At 35.6% G+C, this 14,388-nt stretch overlaps 1 protein-coding gene across 1 annotated transcript; it reads left to right on the top strand.

The window, feature by feature from the left end:
* The first annotated feature begins 1,886 nt into the window (after window positions 1–1,886).
* On the top strand, window positions 1,887–14,343 carry LOC137396230 (galectin-4-like). Its single transcript, XM_068082415.1, has 9 exons — window positions 1,887–2,012; window positions 4,865–4,953; window positions 7,709–7,904; window positions 8,961–9,080; window positions 9,498–9,515; window positions 10,240–10,328; window positions 11,110–11,181; window positions 11,336–11,486; window positions 14,005–14,343. Exons 1-9 carry the CDS (start codon window positions 1,965–1,967, stop codon window positions 14,119–14,121), a joined length of 900 nt encoding a protein of 299 aa, XP_067938516.1. The 5' UTR covers window positions 1,887–1,964; the 3' UTR covers window positions 14,122–14,343.
* The last annotated feature ends 45 nt before the right edge of the window (window positions 14,344–14,388 follow it).

Raw genomic sequence — 14,388 nt, 5'->3', positions numbered from 1 at the left:
GACGTTCAAGTAGAGGTGGCATTTAAATAGAGGTAGCATTCAAATAGAGGTGGCGGTTCAAATAGAGGCGGCGTTCAATTAGAGGTTTTACAGTATATGAATTTAGCTTACTAAAACATACTTGAAGGAAGTTTTAGTATGCATTTTGGTAATCTTTTTACTAAGATTTTATCATTAATATGTTTGCGAACGCGTTTTTACCATAATGGATGACGCTGAACTGAGATATAATCGCCAAGTTTTAATTTTGAGAGAAATGCTTGTTGATATTTTGTTGCAGAAAACAAATTAGCCCGAGTACGGCGGGGAAGAAAAAGCATCATGTTTCATAGAGTTGATAGAGTTCATAGAGTTTCAATTATTACGTCATTTTGTGTGGACAATCGAAAAAAGGGTGTATACAGTACATGTATATAGTAAGAGCTATGAATCGTGAAAGCCTTTGTGGACTTGTGGCTAAACAATTGGAGTACCAACCTGTGGTTGCAATCACTGTGAGTTCAAATCTGGTGAGCAGCGAGATTTTAATTCCAAGATTTTATAGCTATAGCTGGACAGGCAGACATCCTTACAGAGGATGACAGATGATGACAAACTTGGAGATATATAGATATAGGTATATATATGTATATAGATAGATATAGGTATATATATATATATATATATATATATATATATATATATATAGATAAAGATATAGATAAAGATATAGATATATATATACTGTATATATATACTGTATATATATAGATATATATATACTGTATATATATACTGTATATATATACTGTATATATATATAGATGAATAAAATAATACAGTAATAGAATAATCAATAGAATATCTTATTATACAGCAGAGCTTGTTGATGACAGTTATGGAAGGTTATTGGTTAACTATTTATAGCCATGTTTTCATCAGCAGAGGTCCAAAAAAAAGGAAAAAGAGAGATAGAGAGGAGAGAAGAAAAAAGCAGGGAGATGAAGGGAGAAGGAAGAGGGAGTGTGAGGAGAGGGAGGGGCAGAAAGATGGAGAGAGCAGTGAGAGAGAAAGAGAGGGGAGAAGGAGGGTAAGAAGAAGAAAAAAGTAAAAGAATGGGGAGAGAAGAAAATAGAAATATATAGAGAGATGGAAAAATTGGTAGATGGCGAAAGACTGATAGATAGAAACAGGTTAATAGTTTGAGATAATGATAGATAGACATAGAGTGATAGATAGAGGGCGAGTGAAAGAGGGAGGGAGAGGAAAGAGCAAAAGGAGAAGAAAGAGCAAAGAAGAAGGAAGAGCAAAAGGAAAGGGAGGATACCAAAGAAGGGAGGAAAAGGAGTGAAAAGGAGAAGGCGAGGCAAGACGAAAATTAGTTAAGAGACTGTAGACCTGCAAAAAAGAGGAGAGAATATAGAAGATGTGAGAGGAAAGTCATCAAGAATGAGGAGAATGAAAGGAAAGGAGGGACTGAATGATAGGAATAGAGAAACAAATAGTAGGAACGAAAAAACGACCAAAGGGGTGGAGAGATAATAATAGAGGGAATGTGTACAGAGTTGGAGAGATAAGGGAGAGTGTGGTAGCCGAGTGGGGGAGTGATTAGAGAAAGGACGAATGGGAGGAAGCTCTTAACCCAGAGGCATAAAAGCAAACACCAAGTACATAAAGCAAACGTGACACAGACTAAGATTAGGTATACTATGTGAAAGATCACTGCTTTCGCATGCGAATTCAGCCTTGAAATTACCTGCCATTGCTTGTCACAAGATTTTTTAGATAAACAAGGGGGTGTGATTTAGACTAAGTTCTACTAAAACTTTTGCTGTACGGGCCATACACTGCTCCAGCCACAGTAGGCGATGAATGTTAGATTGGATTTGGCAATACACTGATAAGAGGTTTATGCTTGACGAGTGATGAATGCACACGCACTCACTGTAATAGCACTAACGCTGCAGTAACTTGCTTTTAGTCAAATGGGCAATCAACCAGGAAGCATGGCGTTCGCTCCTATCTATAACCCTGTAAGTATAATAATATGCCTCATTTAGCTGTGGATATCTTTCTAACAACCGTGATAAAACTGTGCGTCATGAAGAACAGTCTTCCTTCTAGCTAAACTATGCTTGGTAGTTGAACTACATGTCATTCCTTGAATATCCCAACACATATTTGGGTAGCTAGACAATTTATCTTCTGCTAGAGACATTCAGCTTCTCCCTCAGCATGCTAGCTTCATCTGCTCAGCCAAATTTTAACAATGGTTGTCCTTCAACTAACTGGAAGTCCTTAGCTTCATTGACTAGCCTAAGTTTTTACAGTTGAGAGGATGAAGGGCACCCTTGAGTACTCCGCATGACTTGATGAAGGTAACAAACGTTTTTTCAATAATGTTGGAGGTTTTACATGAGTGTATTTCTTGCTCAACTCTAGTAGCTTTTACAATAAACAGAATTGGAATGGCTTGTTATGATGAACTTATACGAAATTGTATTAGATTTTATCAGAAAGTATCAACGTTTTTCCATCATCTGCTATTGTTTTTAATATTTGAGGTGATCTGACTGCCATAATGTTTGACGATAAAAATTGTTTCTGGTTAAAACGCTCCGAAGATGAAATGACGTCACTAGTTGCTATCGTTTCTACAGTTCAAATCGGTTATTGTGTTCAAGTTGCTGGGTTGCGATTGTTCAAGTTGCTGGGTTGCGCACCTTTGTTAGGTCGTTTTTCTTGCAACTATAGATGTCATAATTGCACCTTTGTTTGGTCTGAGTCTTTTAACCAGGATCAAGCTTTGTCGATTTTAGTCTTGAAACATTTTCAGTCAGATACTCTCAAACATCAAAACAATCACAAATGATAGAGAAATACCAATACTTTCTGATAAAACACTTAAAATTTTATGCAAGCTCATCTTTAAGCGCACTCTGTTTCCTAGCAACATAACTTAAAACAATTGACACACGCTACAGCTCTGTAGAGAGCAGAATAAGAGGTGTAGGGAGATGCTAGCACAAGCATCCTTTTTTCAAAAACGCTAGGTACATTACGCTACACATCATGGACATAAGACTTTGTCCTTGACATCCCTAGACATACAAATTCTATTATAGCTCTGAAGTATCTTATATTTTAGTAAATATGCTATTTTATTATAATCGAGTGACTAGGGTTGCGGTTATCAACCAAACTGTTCTCTTTGGGTTTGTTTTCAAAATATACTCACTACAATCAGTAGGCCAACTAACTAGATATGAACTTTACTACCATTGGTCAAGGCTGTCTAAAGCAAATTTGACCTTGAGACAAAAATACTCACGAATAGTAAAGTAACATCATGCGTATTGGCAAAGCAGGCTCTCTGCATAATGTTGTTTTATAATCTGTATTAGCAAGGTGTTGGAGATAAGCGCTAGTCACTCCTAGTACTATACAGCTTGTTGCTCTGTATCTCGCTCCTGATATTCCAGCTATTGGTCAGCTTGACACGTCATCTGAGAAAGCTGAATAGGCCAAATATATCTAATCATGTGATGCCACGGCTCACTTTGTCACGATAAGGAACTATTCATACTGTTTACGTTGCGCCATATGAGCTACCTTAGAAGAGTTCACAAGGCTACACTAATCTATTTAGGATGGTCATGAAGACATACCCGCTGTCAAAGATGGAGTAGTCTTTGCGTCAATGGGTTGGTTTTTTGGTTTTCTTGAATTTGCAGAGATTTTTCACCCATGCGAGCCACACCCTGCTCATTGCCTGCCAACTGAGCTCTTTTCCTTGATCATCCAAGCTATTGTGCACATGGAGCTTTCATCAATGAATTGTTATGGTATATTTTTTAATAATTCACTCGATGAAAAGAATAGAATTCAATTCAATGACAGCCTTAGGTGATGATAAAATCCACATTACCGCATCAAAGCACACAGACACTGAAATTCGTAATGGCAATATTTGGAGGTGCGATAAACTGATCAAACAAAGGTGAAGTTTTAATTACTGAAAGCTTTTTGTGCCAGCCAATGGGGTACAATCTGACCAAAGAATGCGAGCCTCTCAGCACATGTACCAGAAAAAAAACAGATGTTTTCAGAACGAAACATAGTTCGAAATATGAACAAGTAAAAGCTCATAGTTCTGATGTCAGAGAAAAAAGCTGAGCTCATAGCTAGAGATATCGTTTCACTTTTTGCCTTTTTATGCTCGTGTGTTTATACCATTACATGTTGATTTTATAATAAATCAACATGTGACATTCAGCAAAGTTTTGCTGGTCTTTATTATAGCAGATTGACAGTTCGAATACTTTTACAATAGAGTCTGAGCAAAGTTGAGATGTGAGGATGTATGGTACAGCAGTCTACTTTGAAAATTCAACATTCACCACTTAGAACCATTCTTCTATCATTCTACCAAATTTGACAAAAGGGGTAGATAGGTAGTTGATGTTTTAAGTTACTGTTGGTCAGCAAAGGGAATTGTATCAATGTTATATAAATTACATATTTTTAACAAAGCACATGTTTCTTACATATTGCTCAATGAAGTTGTGTCTACAAGAATATTTTCCCTGATCTATCTTAACACATACAATAGTTGCCAAAAAACCAACTTATCAGTGCTTTAACTTTCCAAAACAAAAAATAGACTTGCTCATTGCTAACAAAATATACCAAGGTGTAGAAGGCAACTTGTTAAATAGAACACTGATGCCATACACACACACGCATAGAAATATGATAGCCGTTTCTCAAGAAGGCATCTAATAAACATTTGCTGACCTTAAGGGAAGCATAATGGCTGCCGTGTTAGTTGTTCAAGAATTTTAGTTGATTGACAAGATCAATTTCCTGTTGTTTCCTGTTTTAGCCTGTTCCCTTTAAAGGTTACCTTCCCATGCCCCCAGCGAATGGCTCTTCGGTCACCATCAATGGCATGATTCCTTACAACTGCAACAGGTGAGTTTTAGCCAAAAATTACAAAAAAACCATCTGTGTTCAACAATTCTTATTTTATTGTCATCTAAACAGGAAATAATTTTTCTTTAAATATTTTTTAGAAAAGCTTGTTCTTGAGTTTTAGTAGTATAAGTTTACAATACTCTATGATATTAAGTTGTGCTAGCATGCAATACTTTTTTGGAAAAACTAATCGGTAAAAATGCTAAAAGACTATTACTGAAAAGCGCAAGTACAGAAAGCCTATGTGGTTAGGTCAAAACCAATTTAGATTCTTTGCAGTGACATCTGCACACCGTTCGAAAATATAAAAAATATAAAATTTATGGCTATTGTGAAAACATAACTTCGTTACAGAGTCAACCACCCTTATAAATAATTATATATTTTGAAAGGAACAATAGTAAGATACCTACCTCAATTACCAGCCTGTTTGATATACTGTAAAACCTCTATTTGAACGCCATGAAACTCTATTTTTCAACTCTTCTCTTTCAGTGGCTGTCAAATAGAGGCGGCGTTCAAATAGAGGTCGGCGTTGTACTTATCAAACGGTTCGTCCAAATTTTGGGAAGATAAATTTAAGTCTTTTACTGTCGAGGCAAAAGTTGCCTATATTTTGCCCTCTCCTTCCGGAGGAGCAACATTAACCATTTTAGATACAATAAATCTGCTAACTTACCTTCAACTTGTCAAATATCTCTTAATGAATATGCATTGAGAAGCCGAGAAATATCTCTACCAGTTGATATCTATTGCTTGCAATTAACCTGCGATGATTCTACAGCCAGTGGAATGCTTTGAATTTTGTTGAATTTTTGCTATTCAATAGGTTGTGTTCAATTAAGGGGTGGACTCTATTTTTCAATCCTTCTTCTATAGTGGCGGTCAAATAGAGGTGTCATTCAAATGAAGGTGACGATTAACTAGAGGTTTTACAGTAGTTTTTGAAATATAAAGACAGGTTCAAGAAATGCTAAACACGTTGTTATTAAATCCATTTGCAGGCCTGTCTCTGTTCAATTGAGCAATCACTAAAAGTGACAAAAAGTTACAAAGCAATCACTCATTGTGATTGACTGTCAAAAATAAGTTGATAGCTATGCGTGCTCAGTGCTAAACTCTAGTCCGTGACAACTATCTTTATGCAGATATTAGAGTATGTGATACAATGTGAAACTTTGTTGAAACAGTAACTATTTGCAATTTAGTTCCTGGTTGAAGTGACCTACTAGCTAGCCTGTATTTATGCCGCTCTAATAATCATAGACTCATAAAGCATTGCCTCATTTGGACTAACTGGCAGTCATTATTTCGACGTTAGACTAATTAGTAGAGCTATACAATTATCAGGTTACACAATTATTAGCCATTCACAGCTGAGGTTAGTTATAGCTCAGAGGCTAGCGAGTAATTTCAGGTGTTGAGCCGCTTGTGTGTATCCTGATCTAGCTATTCCATTTGTTAGATTTGCTAGCAAAGTTTAAAGATGAACGGTACAAAATTTTAGTAAATTTCATCAAAAAGTATTGATATTTTTGTATCATTTCAGATTGTTTTTGATGTTTGAGATTATCTGACATTCAGGATGTTTCAAGATTAAAAAATGCTCAGATCAAGTGAAAGTGTGATTATGAGGTCTCTAGTTGCAAATAAACTGACAGAATAAAGACGCGTAACGCTGCAACTTGAACGCAATAGCCAATATGAACCATAGCAATTAGTGACATCATTTTGGCACATAATTCTATTGTGAGCATTTAACGGCGATCGAGTTTTGTCGATTTTAATCTTGAAACATCCTGGCAGTCAGATCACATCAAACATCAAAAACAATCACAAATGATAGAAAATACCGGATACTTTTTGATACAATATACTAAATCTTGTATAAGTTCATTTTAAGGCTGGTCCACACTGTATCATCATATGTCGGAGTTGTCCACTTTTGTTTAAGTTCATCTTAAGGCTGGTCCACACTGTATCATCATATGTCGGAGTTGTTCACTCGATAATTATTCGTCAACTATGCGCGCTGTAAATCGATGACACCGCCGAGGCAATGCAGAAACGTTGGCAAACATTACAGCTGTTAAACTTCCCTGATACTTTGCCGAGCATATATGACGGTCTGTGTACTACTTCGGTGATGGTGATTGGCTGTCGCGGATAGCTGAATTTATATTTCCCTTCATGATGGTTGCTGTTGGACTAGTGTTTTACTGGTTCTGCAACCACATTGCGTAAAGAAATTAGTGTTCACCAATTTGAACGCGGATGGGTTTATGATAGTGTGAACAATGTTATTACTGGTGATTACTGATGTATTGTGAGAATATTGTCGACATACTTCAATATAGTCTGAAGCAGCTCTAGGAAGTTTCAATACTGCTAAGAGAAATTCTCAGGTTTATGAAATAATTTATTGACCAATAGCTAAAAAAACAGCGAAAATACATAATGGAGTGGAAATTACCTAAGTCAATAATGTGGTAGAAAAAAGGAAGGCTAGAATTTAAACAGATTGGAAAAATGTGGCCATTGTAGTAAAGTGGCAAAAGATATAAAAACCGGTTGTTCACCTGTTTAGTTTAATAAATAAAAAATGTTTAGAACCCAACTAGCAGTCTGTTCTCCGAACAGTTACTGTATTTTACACCCCTATTTGATGCGGACTTCTTCAAAACACGAACGCATGTTCAAAGGTTTGGGAGAAAGATTAACTCAAAAAACTGATAGGCCTAATGCGTTTTAGGTTCAGTTTCAACTTGGAGACTGACAGTGGAGACATAGCAATGCACTTTAACCCGAGGTTTGAAGGGATGAATGCTGTTATACGTAACACCTGCCAAGGAGGCTCATGGGGTGGCGAAGAGAAGCAAGGTTATTTCCCCTTTGCTATGGGACAACCTTTCGAAGTCAACATCACCATTGAGGATCTTCACTATAAGGTACATATAATACCTTAGTAGTAAATGAAACATGCTAATGACTTTACTTCCTGTTCAACTCAATGCATCACACATCACATTCAGTTGTATATAGTAGATAAATCAAACGTGTTAAACTTGGGATTAAAAGAGAAGATTTTCCACTAATTACTGCAAAATTCTTTCACAATGCCCATAGATAAAAATAATGATTGTCATGATATGAATACCATTATATCGTGCTGCAGTATTACTGCCTATGTTTATGGCCGGATATGGCTATGGTCAGAGGCACATTCCGGTGTAATCTTTATGTCATCAGTTTTATGTGACCAGTCGAATACATGTCAGCAAACAAACAACACCTACTGTTATTACAATGACAATGTGGCAACAAACATGATAACTATGCGGACTAGACTGCACTCTCCGTAAGGCAGCATGCTGACTAAAATGAACTCTCTATGAGGCAGCATGCTGACTATTTTGCACCTGCAGTAAAACAAACTGCTGAGTGTTTTACTCTAATCACATCAGGTACCAATTATATGTACATTTCATGTTGGCACATATTCTCTATTTGGCCTTGTCCAGCTCTTGGTGCTCTAGTGAGAACCTAACTTGCTTGTTTGCTTGTCTATAGCTTCTATGCACGTTTTTACAAAGCCCAAAATAGTATGATACATTCAGATAAAGAGCTGCTTGTGTAAAGCTGTTTTGGACTTTTCGATTGATTATCGGCTTTTCTTATGTCGAGTAAGAAACGGATAGCACTACTGAATTTCCAATATTTTATTTTAGGGTGCCTTTTTGGATTTTTTGACAATAAAGAATGATTGCTCAACTTTCTGTAACTTATTGATTATGCTTTAAAATATTACAGCATGTCATATTGTCAATAATGTCATTGGTAGAAACGCATATATTATAGTATGTAACGTAGTACACCAAAGTTACGATGTAATGTTTTGTTTAGCATTGTAAATGTAGCGGTGATTGAGAAGTGACAATAGTTGTTGTTTCCCACTTGTCAGAACTTGAAACAATTACCTCTTTGACTTTATTGCTTTGTTTTAGATAAAGGTGAATGGGAACCACTTTTGTGACTATCGACACAGAATTCCAAAGGACTATGTGAGGCATTTGTCTATCGAGGGAAATGTTCAGGTCCAACAAATCAGATTTGTTGGAGGAAATGTAAGAAGCAGAAAACTCTAACTTATGTTTTCTGTAAAATTTTAAAAGTATTATTTTGGCAATTTCTGTGCTCATAACGTATTTAATCTGTTTTTGGACATGGTTTATATGCTTGACTATTCATACAAAATCAACTTTTAACAAACAAAATTAGGTACTGTTGGAGGAGGAATGTATGTATAGGCTTTTTAAATAAGACGTCTTGTTACATCAAAGCAAGACGGAGTGTTAACAGAAATGTCTTTTAGTTTAGCCTTACAAATTTAACTTGATTGAAGCAATACTTAGTTGAAACAAGATGGTATCAGCAATTTGAGCAGAAAAATACAAACTACACTTAATGGAGCTTTTACTATAATATCAGACAACTATCGTTAAAGGAAATACTACTTGTAACTTGATGTTTGTCTTTTTTAGAGTCCTCTCTACAATCCAGTAAGTACCCCTAACATTTTTAGCTTCAGGCACTGCTCAGATGTCTGTAAGGAATTAGAGGTCTAGCATGACCTCTAATTCTTTATGCAATCAGAGGTCAATTCTTGATTGTGGAATAATGCTGACATGCTGACATCACAACAATTGTTTATAACTAAATAGCTAAATAAAATAGCTTGGAAAGGGCAATGAAGTGTTGTAGCTTTAGGTTACAGCCTGTGACCCAATAAGGCAAATTTGCTGTCTTTGTAACATGCCTTCGCCTCGACTTCATTGTTGTTGTGACAATCACATAAAAGTCTTGTTACATTCAATCTAATCAAAATATCACTGCACGATTTCTTTGAAGGGTGAGCAACTTTTCTATTGAATACAAGTCAGGGTGAACAAACACATTTTTACTTTTAAACCCCGATTGACTTAGTCGATATCACTGACTCACAATAGTAGCAGAGATAATCCAACAGTCCTTTTTAGTCATTTTTTATCACTCCTTAGCTCACTGCGCGCCGAGTTGAGAAGTTCATAGTTGGAAATGAATGAATCAATAAGTTTTGAGAAGTAAATGCATTTTTAGGCTATGGAATCATGCAAACATACAGTAGAAGGCTCCTTGAGCAATCGAAACACAGTAAAGTTTACTTCCCTCATACTCTGTATTCCTCAGTAGTTAGTACGCTATCTAAGAACATGGTTCTGGTTTAACGTTTTGTATATTCTCCAGCCGTTGCCAGTAAACATGCACATACCAGGAGGTATGCATCCAGGCAAGATGATTCGAATCAATGGTCAGAGTAGCTACAACCCTAGCAGGTACTTGCAGGTGCTTAAATTGACTACTAGTAAGTCAGCTGGTTTAGCTTTGAACAATAGGTTGTTAATGTTTTTTTATTTTAGAATCTTGATACAGCTTAGCTAGGAAAATGCACATACATTAAAAATGAATTTGAGGTAGTACTGTTTACATAGCAGAAGTCTTGTAGTCAAATAAATAGGTTTGATTCAAACAATAAGTGTTCAAATAAATAGTGTTTAATCATTATCTACTTACCCAACTGAATAAGTGAGTCATGTGAGATTTGTGTAAAGTTAGACATTCCAAGACCATTCTATTATCCTAAAAGGTTCTTTGTAGGAAACTAGGCTATATCTTTAAGGAGTGTAAGCTTCAAATAAAGTTCTTGATTAGACAATTGCATGGCTATAAAATACTATGCTCTAGATGGTGCGGATAACTCCAACTCTAATAAAATGATTGTGGAACTTTCATAAAAATATGAGACAATATACATGTAAAATACTAAGAGCCTTGCATTATCAGAATACTGATATCCTGATAATGATGATGTCCTAATAATGCTGATATTATGATAATGCTGATATCCGGATAATGTTGATGTCCTGATGATGCTTTTCCTGATAATGCTATCTTCTAAAAACAACTTGGTAGACTGAAATCATTAAAGAGAAATGTCATACCAAAAATTTGTGCATGAAGTATTGCATTAGGTTTATCTACACAAGTTACTTTACCTTGAGTATGGCATTGGGAAGACAACTGTGTGATGGCAGTTACATGTTCAATATATTACAGGTTTAATGTGAACATGGTACGAGGTCCAGGCTTCAAGAGTAATGCGGACATTGCCATGCACTGTGATGTCAGGTACGACATTTTCTCATCACATTATTTAGTGATTAGTTCCACAGAAACTAGTAAAAAGGTCATACATAAACCATGCACAATGAGGCATAGAAACATGAAAACATAGAAAGACCGTAATTGGTGAGACAATTGTTGACATACTGTTTCTATTCAGGTTTAACTTCGGAGACTCCCGAAATGTTGTCATTCGAACTCATCGACAAAATGGCGGCTTTGGTCAAGAAGAGAAACATGCCACCTTTTTCCCTTTTGTGCCAGGCCAGCCGTTTGAGATAATCGTGAGGGCCGAGCATGATAAGTACATGGTGAGTAGATATGATAGTGACTAACAGGTGGCTTTAATTTGAATGTGAAGGTTACAGTGATAATATCTAGTGTACAGTACTGATGATACTATGGAATATGAAATAGAAAGACTTCTCGCTTAAACGTTGGTTTACATTATATTACCGTATGTTGGTGTTAATCCCACAATACTTCAGTGATCGTCTGTGATAACAATGTTCACACTATCACAAATCCATCTGTGTTTACATCAGTGTATAGTACAACGCAATCGAGGATATGATGAAATATTAGCCCCACAGTAACTATCATGAAGGGAAATAATATAGATCAAGGATTCCTCGACAGCCAATCATCATCGCCGAAGTTGGGCACATTTCACAGGCTGTCACGCAATATCACAAAAGTTTGACAGCTACAATATTTCCCAACGTATTCCGGTCGCCTCGATGATGACATCGGTTTACGGTACACACAGTCGACAAATAATTACTGAGAAGACAACTCCGACATATGGCAATGCGGTGTAAACCAGCCTCTAGTTACAGTTGGTTGACAAAGCAGTTGTTTTGATACTAAACAAATGAAAACAGCCAGTCACAAAGTAGTTACTTAGAGTCCATTGTGTGCCTTCTACTCTGCTGCATGCTGGCTGATTAATCTCGTCTAAGATAAATCAATCAATAGACTGATACAAATTGATTGATCAACAATTGATACGTGACAAAAAGATAATTAGATCTTAGCAGGCTCAACTCTGCTAAAAATATAAGTTTGTTTTACAAACAATTAGCTGTCTACTTAATAACATGATTTACTTTTATAACAGAATGAAGTGCGATGTGAGCCGATCCGTTATAGTTGAACTGTTTTTGACTCCATGAGCTTGAGTCAAAACTGTAGGCTGTGAAAAATGCTCTAAAAACTTCAACGAAGAGAGCTGCTAGCCATCGGCATGGTTTAGCCAATAAATTAAGTAACCAGATTCTGTTACTTACTAGTAAATAAACACCAAGCGAGGGCTCAAAACATCACTGTGCTAGAGTGTAGTAGCAACAGTTACTGTGCAGAACAAATTCCAACTTATTTTTTATTGAGCGAGGCCAGCAAAGCATTGCATTGGAATCAAAGTATATTAATCAAAGTAGAAAAATGGTCATAATTTTAGCAAGCTTTGCTCTAATTGCTTGAATGCCAACAGACTTGATATAACAATTTTTTTAATATTTGTAAAAGCACTTTTGTGAAGCGTCAATAAAAAGCATAGGAAAAAATTCAATTATCACGTGCATTTGTAGTAAAATTTTAAATGCAAAACCCTACTGCAATATAAAGACAGTCCTCAGATGCATCAATACACTTGCTAGAGTGTTGTTATGATAAACCGACTACATATTTTCTCAAAACTCCATATCATTCATAAACATGACCTTGACATTTCATGACCTTACAGCTCATTGCTCAAATAGTTTAAGCAAAATTAGTATCTATCGTTTTAGATTATGACATTGTATGTAATCCATAACGTATTGTTCTCCTTCATTTGAAGAATGCAGCTGACTTTGAATGTTATTCATTGAATGTTATTCAATGTTGGTTTAACAAATTGAACGAAATGGGTTGTTAACGGAGAAATAATCTTTTCATTATTGTCGCCGAGTTCTGTATTATTTTAAATGTTAAAAACTTCTCTACTCGTCATTTTATATCACTATTAAATTGCTATGATCAAAAAAATTTAGTTAATCAGCTAATCAAGTGTAGTCAATCAATCAGCAGTTGATCAATAGCTCGTTATTAACAATAACGAACTGAAACTGCCATTTATATTGTTCTTCAGAACATGCGAATATTGTGAGAACCGTACATTCAGGAAATATAGTGATACCGCATTGCTAACTGCTCTAGTGACAGAATTCTTCATTCTCAAATGTACATATGTACTTCATGCTTTTAATAATAGTTCTGTATGCTTCAAGTCATCCTTGGTTGGCCAGAATTTAATTGTAGCATTTATTAAAAACTAAATAATGTTTACAACCAAATTAGTAAAATTGTTAAATTCTGTTATCATCTCATTCAGCCGATTAACAAGAAATACACAAACAAAATATAAACGATTAATATAAGAGAACACTGATAAATGCTCAATTGCTGTGAAATATTTTCTTTGCAATCATCTTTATGTAATGTAAAATAGTATTAAGCATACGTTACAATTTAACTTTCCATCAGTACTTGCATAAATTATCTCATTTTTATACCAAGGTGTTTCTGTATAACAATAGATGCTAAACGTTTTTCTTGCTAGATTTTTCGAATTATCCTTAGTCAACCACTTATCGCTTCATGTAAATGTTTGTTATACATTGCTATTAACAGTCAGCAAATGCTTGTTATACATTGCTATTAACAATCAGCAAATGCTTGTTATACATTGCTGTTAACAATCAGCAAATGTTTGTTATAAATTGCTGTTAACAATCAGCAAATGTTTGTTATAAATTGTCGTTAACAATCAGAAAATGCTTGTTGTAGATTGCCGTCAACAATCAGCACATGTTTGAGTTTCGTCATAGGATCCATCCTCTGCACAGCATTGACCATTTGTTCATTGAAGGAGACGTAACTATCAGCATGGTCCAAGTGCAATAGACTGATTGGATGAGAGATGGTCATATCTGGTCAACTAGCCAATCATATCTAGGCGTTTGACCATCTGCATGCTCTATTTGAGTCAATTTTGATTCTAAAATCTTATTATTTGACAAATCTTTTATTTTTAACACTTGGCAATCCATAAGTGATTGATTCAGATATGTTCTTCTCCCCTTTTTAGCAGTATGTTGATAAAATACATCTATCATTCTGACCGCAGTGTGTACATAGTGTGAGATATTGATCAAGCTATCTACACATCTA

The sequence above is a fragment of the Watersipora subatra genome, chromosome 5 (assembly GCF_963576615.1).
Source record: "Watersipora subatra chromosome 5, tzWatSuba1.1, whole genome shotgun sequence".
Taxonomy (NCBI): Eukaryota; Metazoa; Bryozoa; class Gymnolaemata; order Cheilostomatida; family Watersiporidae; genus Watersipora; species Watersipora subatra.
The sequence above is the reverse complement of the archived record's forward strand: the minus strand, read 5'-3'. Positions and strand labels throughout refer to the sequence as shown.

What these genes read in the sequence shown, in the direction of transcription:
- LOC137396230 (XM_068082415.1), top strand. Translation starts at nt 1,965, where the DNA reads ATGGGCAATCAACCAGGAAGCATGGCGTTCGCTCCTATCTATAACCCT. An exon ending in TCGCTCCTATCTATAACCCT is followed by an intron (nt 2,013 to 4,864) that starts GTAAGTATAATA and finishes TTCCTGTTTTAG; the next exon opens with CCTGTTCCCTTTAAAGGTTA. An exon ending in ATTCCTTACAACTGCAACAG is followed by an intron (nt 4,954 to 7,708) that starts GTGAGTTTTAGC and finishes AATGCGTTTTAG; the next exon opens with GTTCAGTTTCAACTTGGAGA.